At 49.0% G+C, this 15764-nt stretch overlaps 1 protein-coding gene across 3 annotated transcripts in view; it reads right to left on the bottom strand.

Moving 5' to 3' along the window:
• Positions 1 to 707: 707 nt before the first annotated feature.
• DIP2C (disco interacting protein 2 homolog C) overlaps positions 708 to 15764 on the bottom strand; it is a 372892-nt gene continuing 357835 nt past the window's right edge. For all 3 annotated transcript variants that reach the window (XM_032623322.1, XM_032623323.1, XM_032623324.1), the window contains 5 exons: positions 11626 to 11683; positions 10145 to 10219; positions 8150 to 8324; positions 6421 to 6544; positions 708 to 3814 (listed from right to left, as the gene is read on the bottom strand). In XM_032623322.1, coding sequence (XP_032479213.1) covers positions 3562 to 3814; positions 6421 to 6544; positions 8150 to 8324; positions 10145 to 10219; positions 11626 to 11683 — 685 coding nt within the window. In that variant the 3' untranslated portion in view covers positions 708 to 3561. The remainder of the gene's footprint in view (positions 3815 to 6420; positions 6545 to 8149; positions 8325 to 10144; positions 10220 to 11625; positions 11684 to 15764) is intronic.

The following is a 15764-nucleotide window of genomic DNA, read 5'->3' as shown; positions in this document are numbered from 1 at the left end:
AAGACGTGGGTGTCAAGGAAACGGAACCTCTCTCCTCGGAAGCAGTGACACCACGTTCCTTGAGGTGGACACACCACCCGACGCGGGACACCGAGACAACGAGGACGGTAAGACCCAGAATGATGACTGACCAGCTGATCAAACTCCTGACTGTGTCCCCAGACCTCAGCATCGTGCTGGAGGACGCAGAACGCGGCACCAGAAGAAACTCTACGCACGCACAGGAACACACACTCTGCACAAAGCACGGCCACACAGGGCGGTTCTGTGTCAGCAACGTTCTGAGTCACCCAATGCAGGTGGTCTGCACCAGCCACCCACTTTTATACCTCCAATTAGCACGGGACGGTCCTGGTACAAGTGGAATTCTAACACAAAGGCACTCGGGTGAAGCCTGTTGATCTGTGTGCAGAATCAGTTCTACTGATTTTCACGTGTATTAAACTTAAGCTTTTGTAACCATTAGGCTGGTGGTCAGTTAACCCGCTACTACTTTTTTTTTTTTTTTTTAAACATCTTTATTGGAGTATCCCGCTCTTTCCAAGAGATGAAGCCAAGATCAAAACAAAGATAATCTGGGTTGGAATCGTCAGCGAGACCTATGTCCTGGCAAAGCTTCCTGCCGAGGAGCAGCAGAGAGTATGTGCACACAGACGCACACTCCTTGTTCCTAAAAGTTACCAATAATCTGTACACTTGGAGCAAAATATGAACAAATATATTTAGATATATTTAAAAGAATTAAAAAAAACATTTCACAAAACATTTGTTGCCATAGGAATATTTTTAGCAATAAATGCCCACATCAAAATTTAAACATTGTTCAAAGTATGATTATCTATACTGATAAGTAATGCAACAAATTATGTAAACAGAGTCAGATACATTCCTGGTAGGAGTCACTTCCTTCCTAGGATGGAAGCTGGCCCAGTTTTCCAGGGGACCAATTAAGAAACTGCTATTTTCAGAGCAACAAAAATAAAAGCTTTTATTTGTTCATTTGAATATAAAACAGGCGTTATCACAGATGTACAAAGCTTACTGGTGGTTTAAACATACGAGAAGGTTGCCATCCTTTGCACATAAAAATTTTGTTTGAAACCGTGATTGGTTGAGTACATGAATTTCTCTAACCAGTCACCACACTATGAAATAACGCTGCTAGCATCCAACTGGTAAAAGGGACCGTTTCCCTTGGGTAAAGTGTCAAGCAGGATTAAATAGATATAATAAACAAGCACCATGAGGAAGCCGCCCTGTCGGGTTGGTCTGAGTCTCAGTGATCACTGTGTACCCTCCTGTGTGCAAGGTGATCACACGGTTTCGTCTGACTTCAAAAGCACAAGGTCACAAGACAAACACTGGTTACGTTCTCATGAATGACTCATCCACAGCACAATTCCTAGTACAGAACGATCTTCCTTTATTGCTAAACGGGTGGTACTTAGTGTCTCCTTTCCTTTTTCTTGCACAACAGAACTTGGATCCCAGCCCTGAGCCCTCTGGACCTTGACGCTGACACAGGACAGCAGGACCGACCTCACCCCACCTCGCTGGGCCTCGCGAGCCACCTGCAGTCCCGCTTCCTCATCAGTGTCGGACCCGAAACCTTAAACCCCTCCCCCTACACAAGGTGGGCATGTGTGTCTTTTCTGTGTGTGGTGGGGTTTTTTCCCCCTTAGGAAGCGAAAGACTGTGGGAATGTGTATCTGAAGCATGTAGAGAAATATTCATACACAGCAATGAAGTCAAACAATATTTTAAAAATCAAATAACTTGTGGAGATGGAACAATGCACCCCACATGCAGACAGATTTTTTTAAAATGCCACTTAAAATTTTAACAGCAATTAGCCTTGGATCTCAGAAGTCAAACAAAACTCTCTTGTAGCAAAGGGCTCACTGCCAGCACACAGAGCAAAGGCAGATAAGACAACCTCACAGAAAGGGTCTCAGTCTCGCCAGCAGCAATCTTAGTCATGCAGACCTGACACAGCCCCCGTGGGGCGCACTGGGGCAATTACAAAGTGAATCTTGCTCGGACAGCTGATACTTCTTCCTGGCTGGAGGCAGACGGGCTGATTCAGTCCGGGAGTGTGCGAGGAGCTCTGAAAGTTCCAAGGCGTGTGAGGCGGCAGCAGCAGCAGCAGCAAGAGATGGAAATCAGAAGTGTGTCCTCGCAGGAGGTGCGGTGACGGGGGTGGGGGGGGTGGTGGGGGTGGGGGGGCCTCCTACCCCAGCCAGTGGCTCTGTTGTCCTGGCAGCGGGGGCGGTTCCCCAGGCACGACCCCCTCCTGGTGAGTCTCTTCCCTTAAAGCCGCTGAGGGAGTCAGCACAACCCGCTGCAAATGACCACAGAATGACATTCCTTTCATACCGAGGACCGAAAAAAGGTGACACAAACAAAAATGATGGCAACATTGTGCAATGATCTCTTGTGGCCGAGAGAGCGCGTGCTGTGGGCCAGCTGCTCCCCAGGCCGTGCAGTGCGGTGGGCAGGCGGCACTGACAATCCATTGAGACCCCGCAGCAGAGGGAAAAGTGCACGTCCAGCTCCGATCCGCCACCTGTGAGGCGACAGCGCCACTTGCTGGTCTCTGGTTCCAGAGGAAAGGTTCCGACGGTGCTGCTGGCTGTCTGGCCGCGCACACCAGCAACGGGCGAGAGTCTATCTACAGTGCAGTGGAGGGGACGCCATGCAAGTGACAGGTTCTGCGTTTTAAACTTTAAAATCTCCTTTGTTCTTAGTGAATTTATATTTCATATATATATATTTGTTGTGATGCTATCCACGCAAGATAATACAACACTTTTTATATTAGCAAACATTACAAGACTTTAATATTCTTGAATGTTTTCTCTGTTATACTTCTAAAGAGATCAAAATAAATTAAACGTTTTGTACATAATTACATAAGAAGTTAACTTATTTTATCATTTTAGTTTAGTACAAAGATATCTGCAAGGTAATTGCCGAAATACACCTTATTTATAATTTCTTCTCATTCCATGCTAAAATTCAAAGGCCGATTATTAGCCTGTTTCTTCAGCACATTTCTGACAAAGAAAGCTGCTAAAATCTAATTGGAAGGTGCTATTTGGAAGGTTTTCTCGTACCTCAACAAACTGTCCTAAAAGGATGAGCTCCAGCAATGGCTTAAATTAGTAGCAGGTCCATGGCATTAAGATTTCATGACACATTAAAACAGAGAAAACAATTCTTTGTCACACTACATAAATTGTTTAAAAGAACCCATCTGGAGGGCAGAATATTTTTTTAATTGCTATTTTGGCTTAACAAAATACCACATTTACGAAGAAAGCACTTATTATCCAATAATTAAAAAAAAAGAAAAAGTTTTTGAAATGGGCTTTTCCAATAAACTGAAGGCAGTAACGCAAAGTCCTTCTGAGCAAACTTCACATTTCTCGTCTCATCCCCGTGCCGATCTGGACGAGTGGAAAGTCTCCTCCCCACCACTTGGCAAAAGCTCCGCTCGGGAACTCGCCCTGGCGTCTGCACACTCGCGACACTGAGCAGATGGCCCGCCTCTGGGAGTGTCTACATGTTGTAGGCCACGTAAATGGGGTCCAGCTGGTCGGCCAGGAAGCCATCGCGGAGGTGCATGCGCTGCTTCTCCCCCCGGGAGTTGATGGGGATGACGCCGATGTCCACCACCACCACCACCCCCACCACCAGGTAGTGCTCCTCCAGGACCACGTTGGTCACCAGGGGGACCAGGTCCAGGGCTTCCTGCTCAGACCCGTCGAGCTCAACCACAACCACCAGCAAGTTTGTCCAGGTGAACACAGCACTGGAAGAGAGAGAAGCATCACTGTACAGCAGGGCTTGAACTTAACGATCCTGTTTTCTTTTCCAGACGTTCCACTGGGTTCTTTGTGGACCTGCCTGGGCGCTAAGCCTCCTCAGGCCTGTTGGTCCTTGACCGGCTCTCACACTCCCATCATGCGCACCTCCTACCGACCTGCTCTCGCGGTGGCGGCCCCGCCCCTGCCCTCCCTGGATCCACACACCCCTAAGGGTGGAGTCTGTCCCGCCAGGTGATTGGGTCAGCCTGCAACATGGTCTGTGGGCTTGTTGCTGAGGCTAGGACAGCGGGGGCACTGGGGCTGGTCCTGACTTGCCTCTGCCACCAGGGGGATGAAAAACATGTGCAGAAGAGTTGCCAGCCCCTGGCCCGGCTGACCCGTGGGCTCCAGCCACGCTGGGGTCAGATACCTCAGCGGTCAACTGCAGACCCAGGGCACATTAACTGATTCCTGTTTGAAGTACTGAGTTTAGGATGAGGGCAATGCAGTGAGACCTGACTCATGTGGGGTAATTCCTGGAGAACTCCAGAGATGTACCCAGAAGTGTCTTATTTTGGATCTTTCAACAGGAGTGCCACCCAGAGTATTTTGTCTGCCCAATTTGTAGGAGCCTAAGAACAGTGTTTTACACTTTAAGCCACTTTAACATCATATAGTTGGGCTTTTAAAACGTGGTTGTTTAAGAACCTTAACACACACTGCCCTTGGCCACCAGAGCCGCGTGGAGGACAGGCCAGGCTCTGGGGCCCTGCAGTGGGCTGTGGGGATCTTTCTCTTGCCAGACACAGAGAAGGTTCTATCTCACTTGTGAGGCAGGAAGTATCTGGGAACATTCACTATTGTTTCCTGAAAGCATAGAGTATGCCTATTAGGAAAAAATGAATATTTTGTTCAGTATGGCCAATGAATACATGAAAATGAAAAGGAAACATTGGAGAATGTGTTCAGCAGACCCCTCCTTCTGGATTTTGCTTTGTGACGAACGTGTACACCTAAGGGAACAACCTTGTGGGGAGCTGTTCCCGAGAAGAAGTGCCAGTGCCGAGGCCCAGGGCACAACTCCCAGGCACCAGGCACTGCTCCACAAGGGCCGCGCCTTGAGTCCATGAATCACATGTGACTACTCTGATGTATGCTGGGGACAATCTTATCCTGGCATTTGAAATCGATGGCGCAGCATCAGGACCAGCTCAGACTCCACAGTTAGCTGGGGAGGGGGTTTGCCAGGAGGCCGCGGGCTGCTGCCGGCTACTCTCCTTCCGCCGGAGCTCTCCTGGGGGCCGCAGTGGCTGAGAGGGTCGGGGGGCCGGACTGTACTCAGTGAGGCAGTCACAGATGTGACGTGGCATCACATCCTTCTTTCTCTGCATGAAAGTGACTGATGGGGGCACCCTGTGGGGGGGGCCACAGGCAAGGGAGAGGGAAATAACAGAACAGTTGTGCTGCACAGACTCCAACAGAGAGAAACCCTTCGGAATAAAATGCAGCTTTATTCCACGCCACGGCATCTAAGCAATGCTCAGAACAGAAAGGAGAAACCTACGAGGGGCACCCCTGCCACACACTTTTAGGTGGAAACGGCACCTTTTCAGCTAGATAGAAGACACTCGAGGGAGGCAATACAAGCCAGTCAAAATTATTTTCTTAAAAGTACAAAAACTGAAGGCTGTGATTGGTATTTATAGCTATTCAGATGGAAACTGAGGTGGGCCCCTGCCAGTTTCTGCGCTGATACCTTTCTGGGGTTTCTGCCCTGCCCTCCTCGACACACGAGTGGACAGGCAGCTTTGGCAGGCGGAGGACTTGTGCTCCAGACGGGCTCCGTCACTGCTCGCCCTGAAACGCGGCACCAAGTGGGGACGAGGCGCTCCCGTCCACCCGACTCTTCTGTCTGCCAAGTCCTCTGTGCGGTGCAGTGCGTGGCCAAGAACACCAGCCTGCGTCAGCTAACAAGAGGCAGCCGACAATCTCAGACCAACCCACCTGCCGAGAAAACTGCTCCCGAGAGGTTTTGGAACAAGCCTCCCCTGGGGCTCCTGCCCAGAGCTTGCAGACCGGCTCCATCAGGCCTCTGCCAGTTCAGGGACTAAGGGAATGAGCAGACCTGCAGCCAATGGTGCTGAAGCCGCTTTTCGCTCTCAAATGCCACGTAAAGGCCCTGAGGAGGTGGTCAGCGCTGCAGTCCCCGGGCCAGGTGGTGACCTGGGCACACTCACACATCACAGACAACCAAACAGCCAGGGAGAAGCATGGCCTGCAAGGCTCCTCACCCCCAAGGATGGCTGGGGTGGGTGACTTGTCACTGACAACCCAGTGACGCTGGCAAACGCGGCCTCTCCTGGAGCCTAAGGTCTTCCCACAGGCATGCTGCGTTTAGGCTCCCGCGGACAGTCTATTTCCCCTACGTCACGCCTTCCTTAACAAAAAACCAAATAAACGGCTCCCTGGAAACACTGCCCAGCCGCCTGTATGTCACTCTCGGGAAAAGCAACAACTCCGCACTAGGAGTGCTCTTCAGAGGTTCAGATTCACCCTGGAAAGCTGACTCTGCCCAGGACCCCGTGCCCTCGGGCTGCCGCCCCCTCCTCACCATTCCGTGACGCTTTTGTGGGCTCTGATGACGGAGGTCTCGATGTCTATCGGGTGATACCTCATGCCGCGCAGCTCCATGGCCTCATCTAGGGCCCCCACCACGTAGAGGGCGTCGTGGCGCTCTGTACAGGGAATGGAAACTGTGTGAGCTTCACCGCAATGCCGCTCAAGCCGCTTAAAAAATAAAAAACACTACCCCTGAATGCGAAAGAGATGCAAAGAAAAGATCACTGAGCAAGGGATGCTGTCTCCCTTCTACCAGGGAAACTCTGCAGCCCGAGGCTTTCAGGGAGAAGGTGCAGGCGGAAGTGCTGCCTGGCTCAGCGCTGGCCGCACGCCTGCACGTCCCTCCCCTCATCCCACAGGAGTAGCCTCCACACGCCGTCAAGTGCGTTATCACACAGCCCTCAGCAGCATCAGCACCACCGGGACACGGGCCAGCAGACCTGCTCCCTGGAGTCACATGGTGAGGACCCAGCACAGCCCAAGTTATGCCCAGTTCCCTATGGTGCCAGCATATGAGTTCTTAACTCTCTTATTACTGCACATCTGAGCGGGAAGAGGAAGCATAGTTTCTGAGAATGTTCATGAACAAAAATTTCCTTAGCTCGTGTAACTGTTAAATTTATTGTCATCAGCTGTGCAAACCTTGGGATAATGACAACATGCAGTCTGTCCATCTTTCCTTAAAAACAAGGAGACATCTTTAACCTTTAGACTAGCAAATACATCACGGTGAGTTTGAGAGAAGTGACTGACATATAAAATACTAGAAAATAAATCTTTTCCAGTTTAAGTCAGATGAGATGGAGGCAGTTACTTGCTGGCTTCTAACCACAGCTGCCGTGGGGTATCCCACTGTCCCAGCCCCCGGGCTCCGCAGGATGGGACCTGCCCTGCCTCCTGGGAGGTCTGGGTGTTGCTTAGTTCTTCAAGGAACCCCAGATAGCACCCTCAAGTAAAACAGTCTATGATTTTCCCAAATTGAAAATGCAACACCAAAAAATCTTGTACTTTTCCCCTAAATTCATGCTGGTTCCGCCAGGTTGGCACAGCTCCCATCAGACAGGTGGGTCAGGAAGGCTCGCTGGCTTCTGGCTTTGAGTCTGGCAGGATCTCACCAAGAAAGCTCAGGCCCCATCTCTATGCAATACCCAAGTCCTGTCTCTGTTTTTAGTGAAATAAAGAGTGGAGAAAGGATTCCAGGATCAGCAAAGACCTGAAGAGCAGGCAGGCTCTTAACGTGTTAGTTCTGCGTGACACCCACGTCCAGCGCCAGCCCCTCAGAGCTGCTGCTCCCCTCAGGCACCTTGTGGCACCAGGCCTGCTGGACAGGTGCAGAAATGCAGAGCACCCGAGGCCAGCGCCTCCTGCCCTGGAAGAGAGCAGCAGGGCTTTAGGAGGGCCTGGGCTGGGCTGGTGGCTCCAGGACTGGCGACAAGTCCGTGAGCTGCACTTACAGGCACTTGTTGTGGACAACACGGCACCTGGCTCTTGCCTCTGGTTTTAAATGTGTTCCTGGCTCACATGGGAGCACAGAGCACGTGACATGCAGCCTCCACTGCTGGATGCACTTGCCCTGAGTTGGCGCTCTCTCACCCTCGGCTGTTTTCAGGCTGGCTTGCCACAAGCACGCACGCATGCACATTCTCCCGGGATTGGGATCCCAAACCCCAGATGGGTTTCCGGGGTCTGAGGACCTTCGTGCCACCTGTTGGGACTCTCACCTCCGTTTGCATCAGTGAGTTCAGTTCTCCGCAGGAACCCCAAATAGCCTGTTCGTGCCCAGATGGTCTGTGTGTCTCCAAAACTTAATCTTGAGTTGAAGTGATCTGACTGGAGGGATTCATCTCCGTAAATAGTGAAATAACCACTGGCATTGTGGGCACTGTGAACCCAGATCTGTTAAGGAAGCAAAATATAACTGGATAAGTTAACTTGAGATGATCTCCAGGGCAGAAGCTGCTTTTACAATTCAATAGATTATATTCCGTGCTACTGAAACTGTCCTTGCCCTGCAAAAACAAGACGACTCCAGTTTCTGGGGAGACACAGATGCCACAAAGTTTATTGAAATGAAGGCATGACAGCAAGCTCATGGCTGAGCAAACAACCAAGCCATCATCTGTTGAGAATTCTATTAAAGCAGATGGATTGAGGGCTTTTGAAATAAACATCAAATGAACGAGGTTGTATGAGTTTCCTTATATTTATTCAAATGTACCGACTGTTTCTAAAAAGCAAGCTGGAAAAATGTTAAAAAGCTTTGTGATTTATTTTCCCTTTCACTTGGCTTGCATACTTTTGGGAATATTACATTGTAATAAAACAACACAACACAAAACAAACTCTAGCAGGGAAAGGCACTGTAACAAAAAATGGGGGAGAAAAGTGCCTGAGTGTGGAAATGGGAAGGAAAGACCTGCTGACACGGTGCCGACTACGTGGGCTGAGCAGAGCCAGGGACAAGGCAGAGGAGCCCATCAAGTCCGCACAGATAAGGCCCGGAGGAGCCGAGGTCTAGCCAGCGGCCCTCAGTCGTGCCTGCTGAGCAACGAGGAAGCAGACCAGAGACGGAGGGCACCCCGTCGAGCGAGGGGAAGGAAAACCATCTCTGTTAAGACACGTTCCCAGTAGAACATCAGGGTGCAGTGGTCCCTGCCCCTCCGCCCAGCGCACCCGCTCAGCTCCAAGCAAGGCTGCCCGCTGTGAGGACAGCACCCGCCGGGAGCATCTCCAGGTGCCCGAGATGGCGGGTGCTACATCCCAATTTCATTCCTAGACATATATTTAAAGGAAATCCCTAAAATATAGCGCAGCTCACAGACTAGTTCTGATCTTCACATAGAGAGAGATGAGTGAGGGGCCAAAAAACCGTCCAAGAACAAAAAGGGTTTGGGGAGTGAGCAGTGGTTGGGACTCACGCCTCATCACTATTCACCCCTTTACGAGGTACACACGTGCCCAGGGCACCACCCCAGGAGAGTGGCGGGGCTGTTGTGCTGGTCGGGTGCCAGCTGTGGCAGCCTTTTGTGTGCGGCCAGAATGGGTCAGAGGAAGGGGGGGAAGCTGACCGAACAGTGGGCGGCACCTGCAAGAGGGTCCTAGAGGGCAGGACAGGGTCACTGTGGGCTTGGCCTTGGAGAGGAAAACGGGGGTGGGGTGGGGAGGGGAGGCAGACATGTCAGAAGAAACAAGTCCATCAGGGAGAGAGAAGGACAGTGTAAGGCAGAAGCGGGCACACCTGGCCGGCCGAGCAGGGCAAGCTGCGGGGATGATGGCCCAGGAAGGGTCTCCTGCAGCCACACGCAGCCAGCAGCGCGCAGGATGAGGGGGCAGGCGGGGAGTCACTGGCCAGGTTCACCGTCAACACAAGGGAGCGGAAGTGACTTTCTGACCCAGATGAACACCTGTCGTGTCCCCAGCCTGCCTGCCACGGTTGTTGGTGCTGTTATGATTCTGGGGTTCGCAAGATTCCCTCTGCACGTTCTCCATCGTGTTCCTGATGAAGGACTCCCCTGCTGTGAAGGCAGCAGGCACGTGGCAGACAAACCAAGGGCTGGGAAACAAGGAAACTCAGTCCACTCACATGAAGTTTCCTCTCTTCTAAACTTTTGAGGAGAATCTACGATACTCCCTTAAGGAAATCCTACTTTGTAATCCTGAACTTTCATGGACACCCTGTACCTCACCTCACCCAGGTGTGAGTCCCCAGAACTCACCTCACCCAGGTGTGAGTCTCCCAACGGTCCTTTTGTTTCTGGATTGGCAATTATGATCCGAACCCCTGGAAGTATCTATGTTGGAAAGAAGAGTCTCATCAGCGGACAGACAGGTAGATGCTTCACCATCAACCTTGACCTTGCTTTCGTGCCATATGCCTATTTTCCCGATTAAAATGGTTTAGAAAGTGAATGGCTTCACTATGTAAGTACAGCACGGCAATTACATTTCACTGCAATTACTACAGTGACAAAGCCTGTTTAAGTGACCCTAAAATTAAGAACTGGAACAAAAGCATGATAAATGATATAATTTAACAGGCTCAATGCTTGCAAAAGATGATTTAGTGGAGCTGCTTTGTGGTGTCCAGAAGAGACGGCCGTCACCACCCACGCGTCTGCCGAGCCACGAGGACACCGCGCCTGCGGCTCTGCCCCTCTCCTCCACCACACCGCCCGCTTTTCCTGCTGGTAAACACCTTCTAGTACCATGTCGATATGAAGCACCTCCTTCTTAATGGACGTTTAGCTCAGAAATGCTCCATATTCCACTGAAACCACGTAATGAAGCAAAACCTGATTCTGGAAATTTAGAACAGAACCCGTCTCAGTTCAGCTAATTAACGCTGTGCGGTTGAGATAAGGCAACACATCTGTGGTGAACGCTCCTGGAACACGTCTGATGAACGGCCCGCCAGACCGACTTGGGTGGGTGGGTAGCACCGTGTCCCACCTTAGAGCCAACTTAGTACCAAGAATTCTAATGGGCAGTCATGTAGACACAGACTGTAAAAGGTCCAAAAACAATATGCTTTTAGAATTATGTTAAATGGAGAAGCGATCTGACGATTGGGGCCAAAAAAGAAAAGAAAAAGTCTTCAATTACGTTTAAATATGTTTCTTGCATTTAGTTCTATAAACAAGATAACCACCGTTGCAGGAACGACTAGCTGTCCCCTGCTAACCATTCTTTGTCCAGCTCCTCAGTAAACAAGCCCCGATTGTTAGCCAGGCCCGTAGACATTCAAAACCAATGTAGTGCTGCCAACCTGCCTTTCAGCTGTGGGTGACAATGCCCAGTGATACTTAAGTGTGAGTGAGGCAGCTGAGGAGCTGTCCTTACAGTCTGCACCTTTGGCCTCCTCCTTTTTCTGCTTCTCCTCCTCTGGCTGGAATGTGCAAAGGAAGGCTGGAGCTGGAAAAACCACTCTAGACCCTGAGGCACCCTTGGGAGGGGAGGCCAAGACATAAGATGCCACGGTCCCTGGTGGTTTCTTCTACATGAGAAAAAAAACCTAACTCATTTAAAACACTGCCATTTTGAGTTTCTGTGCTCATGGCCAAAACCAGTCCTGTTATACAACATTCAAGAAAACATTTTTGAAAAAAAAAAATCTACCATCTATTTCTTGAATTTTCAAAGCCCACAAACTGAGACTCATGTTTATATGGACATGCATACACCTTCCTTCAATACTTACTTTTCCTGATTCCATTAGGGGCAAACTATGAGGAGATCCTCTTTCTACTAAACGGACTCTACAAAGAGAAACAGAAGGTGTTACTGTGTTTTCTGTACCAGCGGTTCCCTTCCTCCACATCCAGCACTTGGTCAATGCCTGGCAGTTTGACGGGGAACATGAACTCTGCCGATGAGCATTACCCAACGCAAAGATAGTCTAGAAGTCAAAGAAAAAGCAGTCGATAGTAGAGAGGAAACGGCGAGGGCCACCACACAGGCCACGGAGAATGGAGATGCAGTCCCACCTACCAACCCAAAAAATGACTGGGAACGATTCTGCATTTAAAGTAACCGGGGGTCGACGTAGCACTTGCAGAAAAGGGAAAGAATAAGGATTGAACTGCATTCCTCAATGAGCTGCCACCCCTGTGACAGCGATGCCTGGTCCTGAAACACTCACGGCCCTGCCCCTGCAGACCACAGGCAGGGCCTCAGACACAGCAGCACAGAAGCCACCTCCTCAAACAGGCACACGAGAGAGGACCGGCCAGTTCACACAGCAAAATCTCCTTTTAGAAAAGAAGCTCTTTTCCATTTAAAAACTATTCACTGGTGATTTAATCTTAAAACTGTGGAGGACCTTGGTGCCAGTCACAACCTGAGCTCGCTAAGTCCTTCCCAGCTGCGTTATTTTAACTATTCTATGACTGGTTTTACATCTCTCCATGTTACTTTGAGACTGTGATGCTGATCATCTACCTACAGACAACTTTTATTTAAGGAAAACGGAGTGAAGGGGAACCTGCTGGGATGCCTGACTGCAGAACAAGGAGGGCGTCAGCAGGAGGATGGGGCCAGGGAACGCGGGATTGTCAAATTCACCAGCGTGACCCATTCTTTGTACCAGCACAGATCTGCCCCCACAACTGATAAGTGTGGCTGAAGGGGGATGGGCAATGAAGGAAGGACCCTGAGAGGCACAGCTTGGTGGGGCTCCTTCGCAGGCTCTGTTCCGGTCGCCCAGAGTGAGGGTCCAGGGCGCGGATGACAACATGAGCAGGAGGAGGGCAGACAGACAAGGTCCCGACAGAGAGGGGTGTGGGTAGGGCTCCCATGCCGGCAGGCATCCTGGGGCTGCAGGCCTCTGAAAAGCGGCTGCAAAGCCTTACTTTCAGGCAAAGGATGCCCTGCCTTCCAGCCAGCCTTTGGTGTGGTGTCTCTTGTTGCTGCAGACAAAAGGAGCAGAGGAGACCCTGGGAGGGCTGGAGGTATCTGAGTAGCTGCAGCAACGATGTAATGAGTGGAAGAAGTCACTGCAGCAATTCTGGATCACTTGATACCCACCACGTGCTTCGGTACTTGTCTCTAGGAAGACCCTGATGCTGACAGCAAGAGATGAGGGCTATCAAAGAAAAACCACGTAGATCTTATACTACTTAAGCCTTCCAGAATGTGGGCACACCTCCTTTTATTGCACTTCGTTTGCTTTACTGCACTTCGCAGATACCGTGTTCTTTTTTTTTTTTTACAAATTGAAGGTTTGTGGCAACCCTGCATCAAGCAAGTCTATCAGTGCCATTTTTCCAACAGCATTTGCTCACTTCATGTCTCTGTCACATTATGGTAGTAATTCTTATAATATTTCAAACTTTTTCATTATTACTATTGCATTTATTATGGTGACCTGTGATCTTTGATGTTACTATTGTAATTGTTTTGGGGTGCCACGAATTTGCCCTTATAAGATGGTGAACTTAATAAATGCTATGTGTTCTGATTGCCCCACTGACTGGCCACTCCCCGTCTTTCTCCCCCTCCTCATTCCCTGAGACACAATGATACTGAGATTAGGCCAATTAATAACCCTACAATGGCCTTAGTGTTCAAGTGACATTCTTCTCAAGGAGACGTCACGCATTTCTCACTTTAAATGAAACGGGAGAAATGATTAAGCTTGGTGAGGAAGGCAGGTCCAAAGCTAAGATGGGCTGGAAGCGAGGCCTCTTGCACCACCAGATAGTTAGCCAAGTTGCATATGCCAAGGCAACGTTCCTGAAGGAAATTAAGAGTGAACATATGAAGCAGCCTTATTGCTGATATGGAGGAAGTTTTAGTGGTCTGGGTAGAAGATCAAAATAGTCACAACATTTCCTTAAGCCAAAGCCTAACCCAAAGCAAGGCCCTAACTCTCTCGAACTCTATGAAGGCTGAGAGACGTGCGGAAGCTGCAGAGGAAAGTCAGAAGCTAGCAGAGGTTGGTTCATGAGGTTTAAGGAAAGGAGGCATTTCTATAAGATAAAAGTTCAAGGTGAAGCAGAAGTGCTGATGAAGAAGCTGCAGCAAGTCACCCAGAAGATCCGGCCAAGATCATTCATGAAGGAGGCTCCACCGAACAAAAGATTCTCAATGCAGATTGAACAGCCTTCTATTGGAAGAAGATGCCATCTGGGACTTTCATAGCAAGAGAGGAGAAGCCAATGCCTGGCTTCAAAGCTTCAAAGGACAGGATGACTCTTGTTAGGGGCTACAACACCTGGTGACTTGAAGTTGAGCCAACGGTCATCTACCATTCTGAAAATCCTAAGGCCTGTAAGAATTATGCTACATCTACTCTGCCTGTGCTCTGTAAATGGAACAACAAAGCCTGGATGACAGCACATCTGGTTACAACATGGTTTACTGAATATTTTAAGCCCACTGTTGAGATGTGCTCAGGAAAAAAAACTCCTTTCAAAACACTACTGCTCAGTGACAATGCTTCTGGTCACCCAAGGGCTCTGATGGAAATGGACAATGAGATACAGGTTGTTTTCATGTCTGCTAACACGATATCCATTCTGCAGTCCCTGGATCAAGTACTAATTTTGACTTTTAATTCTTAGTATTTAAGAAATACATTTTATAAGGCTGCTTAGCTGCCATAGATAGTGATCTCCCTGATGGATCTGGGCAAAGGGAATTGAAAACCTTCTGGAAAGGATTTACTATTCTAGATGCCATTAAGAATATTTGTGATTCATGGGAAGAGGTCAAAATATCAACATTAACAGGAGTTCAGAAGAAGCTGATTTCAACCCTCCTGGACGACTTTGAGGGGTTCAAGACTTCAGCGGAAGAAGTAACTGCAGATGTGGTAGAAACAGTAAAAGAACTAGAATTAGAAGTGGAGCCTGAGATGTGACTGAATTTCTGCAACCTCATGATAAAACTTGGACAGATGAAGAGTTACTTTATGGATGAGCAAAGAAAGTGGTTTCTTGAGATGGAATCTATGCTGGGGAAGGTTCTGTGAAGATTGCTGGAATGACAACAAAGGATTTAGAATATGGCATAAACTTAGTAGATAAAACAGGGGCAGGGTTGGAGAAGATTGATTCAAGTTTTGAAAGAAGTTCCGCTGTGGGTAAAATGCTGTCATCAGCATTGCGTGTTACAGAGAAATCCTTCCTGAAGAGTCAGTTAATGTGGTGAACTTCCTGGCTGTCCTATTTTAAGAAACTGCCACAGCCGCCCCAACCTTCAGTAAAGACCACCCTGTTCAGTCAGCAGCCAGCCACACTGAGGGGAGACCCTCCACCAGCAAAAAGATTATAACCCACTGAAGGCTCAGATGACGGTGAGCATTTTTTAGCAACAAAATGTTTTAAAATTAAGGTATGTATACTTTGTTTTTTTCAGACATAATGCTATTGCACACTTAATCGACTGCAGTATAGTGTAAACATAACTTTTATATGCACTGGGAAGCCAAAAAATTCGTGCAACTTGCTTTACTGTGATATTCCCTTTACTGAGGTGGTCTGGAATCAAATCCACAGAATCTCTGAGGTCTGCCTGTATGCCATCCTTCAAAAATAAACTACTGGTTGCATTAAGACAGAATTAAAAGGGACTAAAACTCTTCTAGGACCCAGGTAGCATTATGCTAATTTAGGGTGGGTTATAATTAAAAATTACCATTAGAGCACTAAGAATCTATGGAACTTCACCTGCAGCAGCTTTCAGACAGATGCAATGCTTGCAGGAAATATCAGTGCTGGGAATGATAACTTTTTATAGCCTGCTGGGTCAGGAGGCTGCAGCCCGTTACACTGAACTAAATTAGGCCAATTTAAGTAGTTAGGTTAAGTGAAGAAGCCTGTGTCCAAGTGCTGGCTG

The sequence above is a fragment of the Phocoena sinus genome, chromosome 2 (genome assembly GCF_008692025.1).
Source record: "Phocoena sinus isolate mPhoSin1 chromosome 2, mPhoSin1.pri, whole genome shotgun sequence".
NCBI classification, from domain to species: Eukaryota; Metazoa; Chordata; class Mammalia; order Artiodactyla; family Phocoenidae; genus Phocoena; species Phocoena sinus.
The sequence above is the reverse complement of the archived record's forward strand: the minus strand, read 5'-3'. Positions and strand labels throughout refer to the sequence as shown.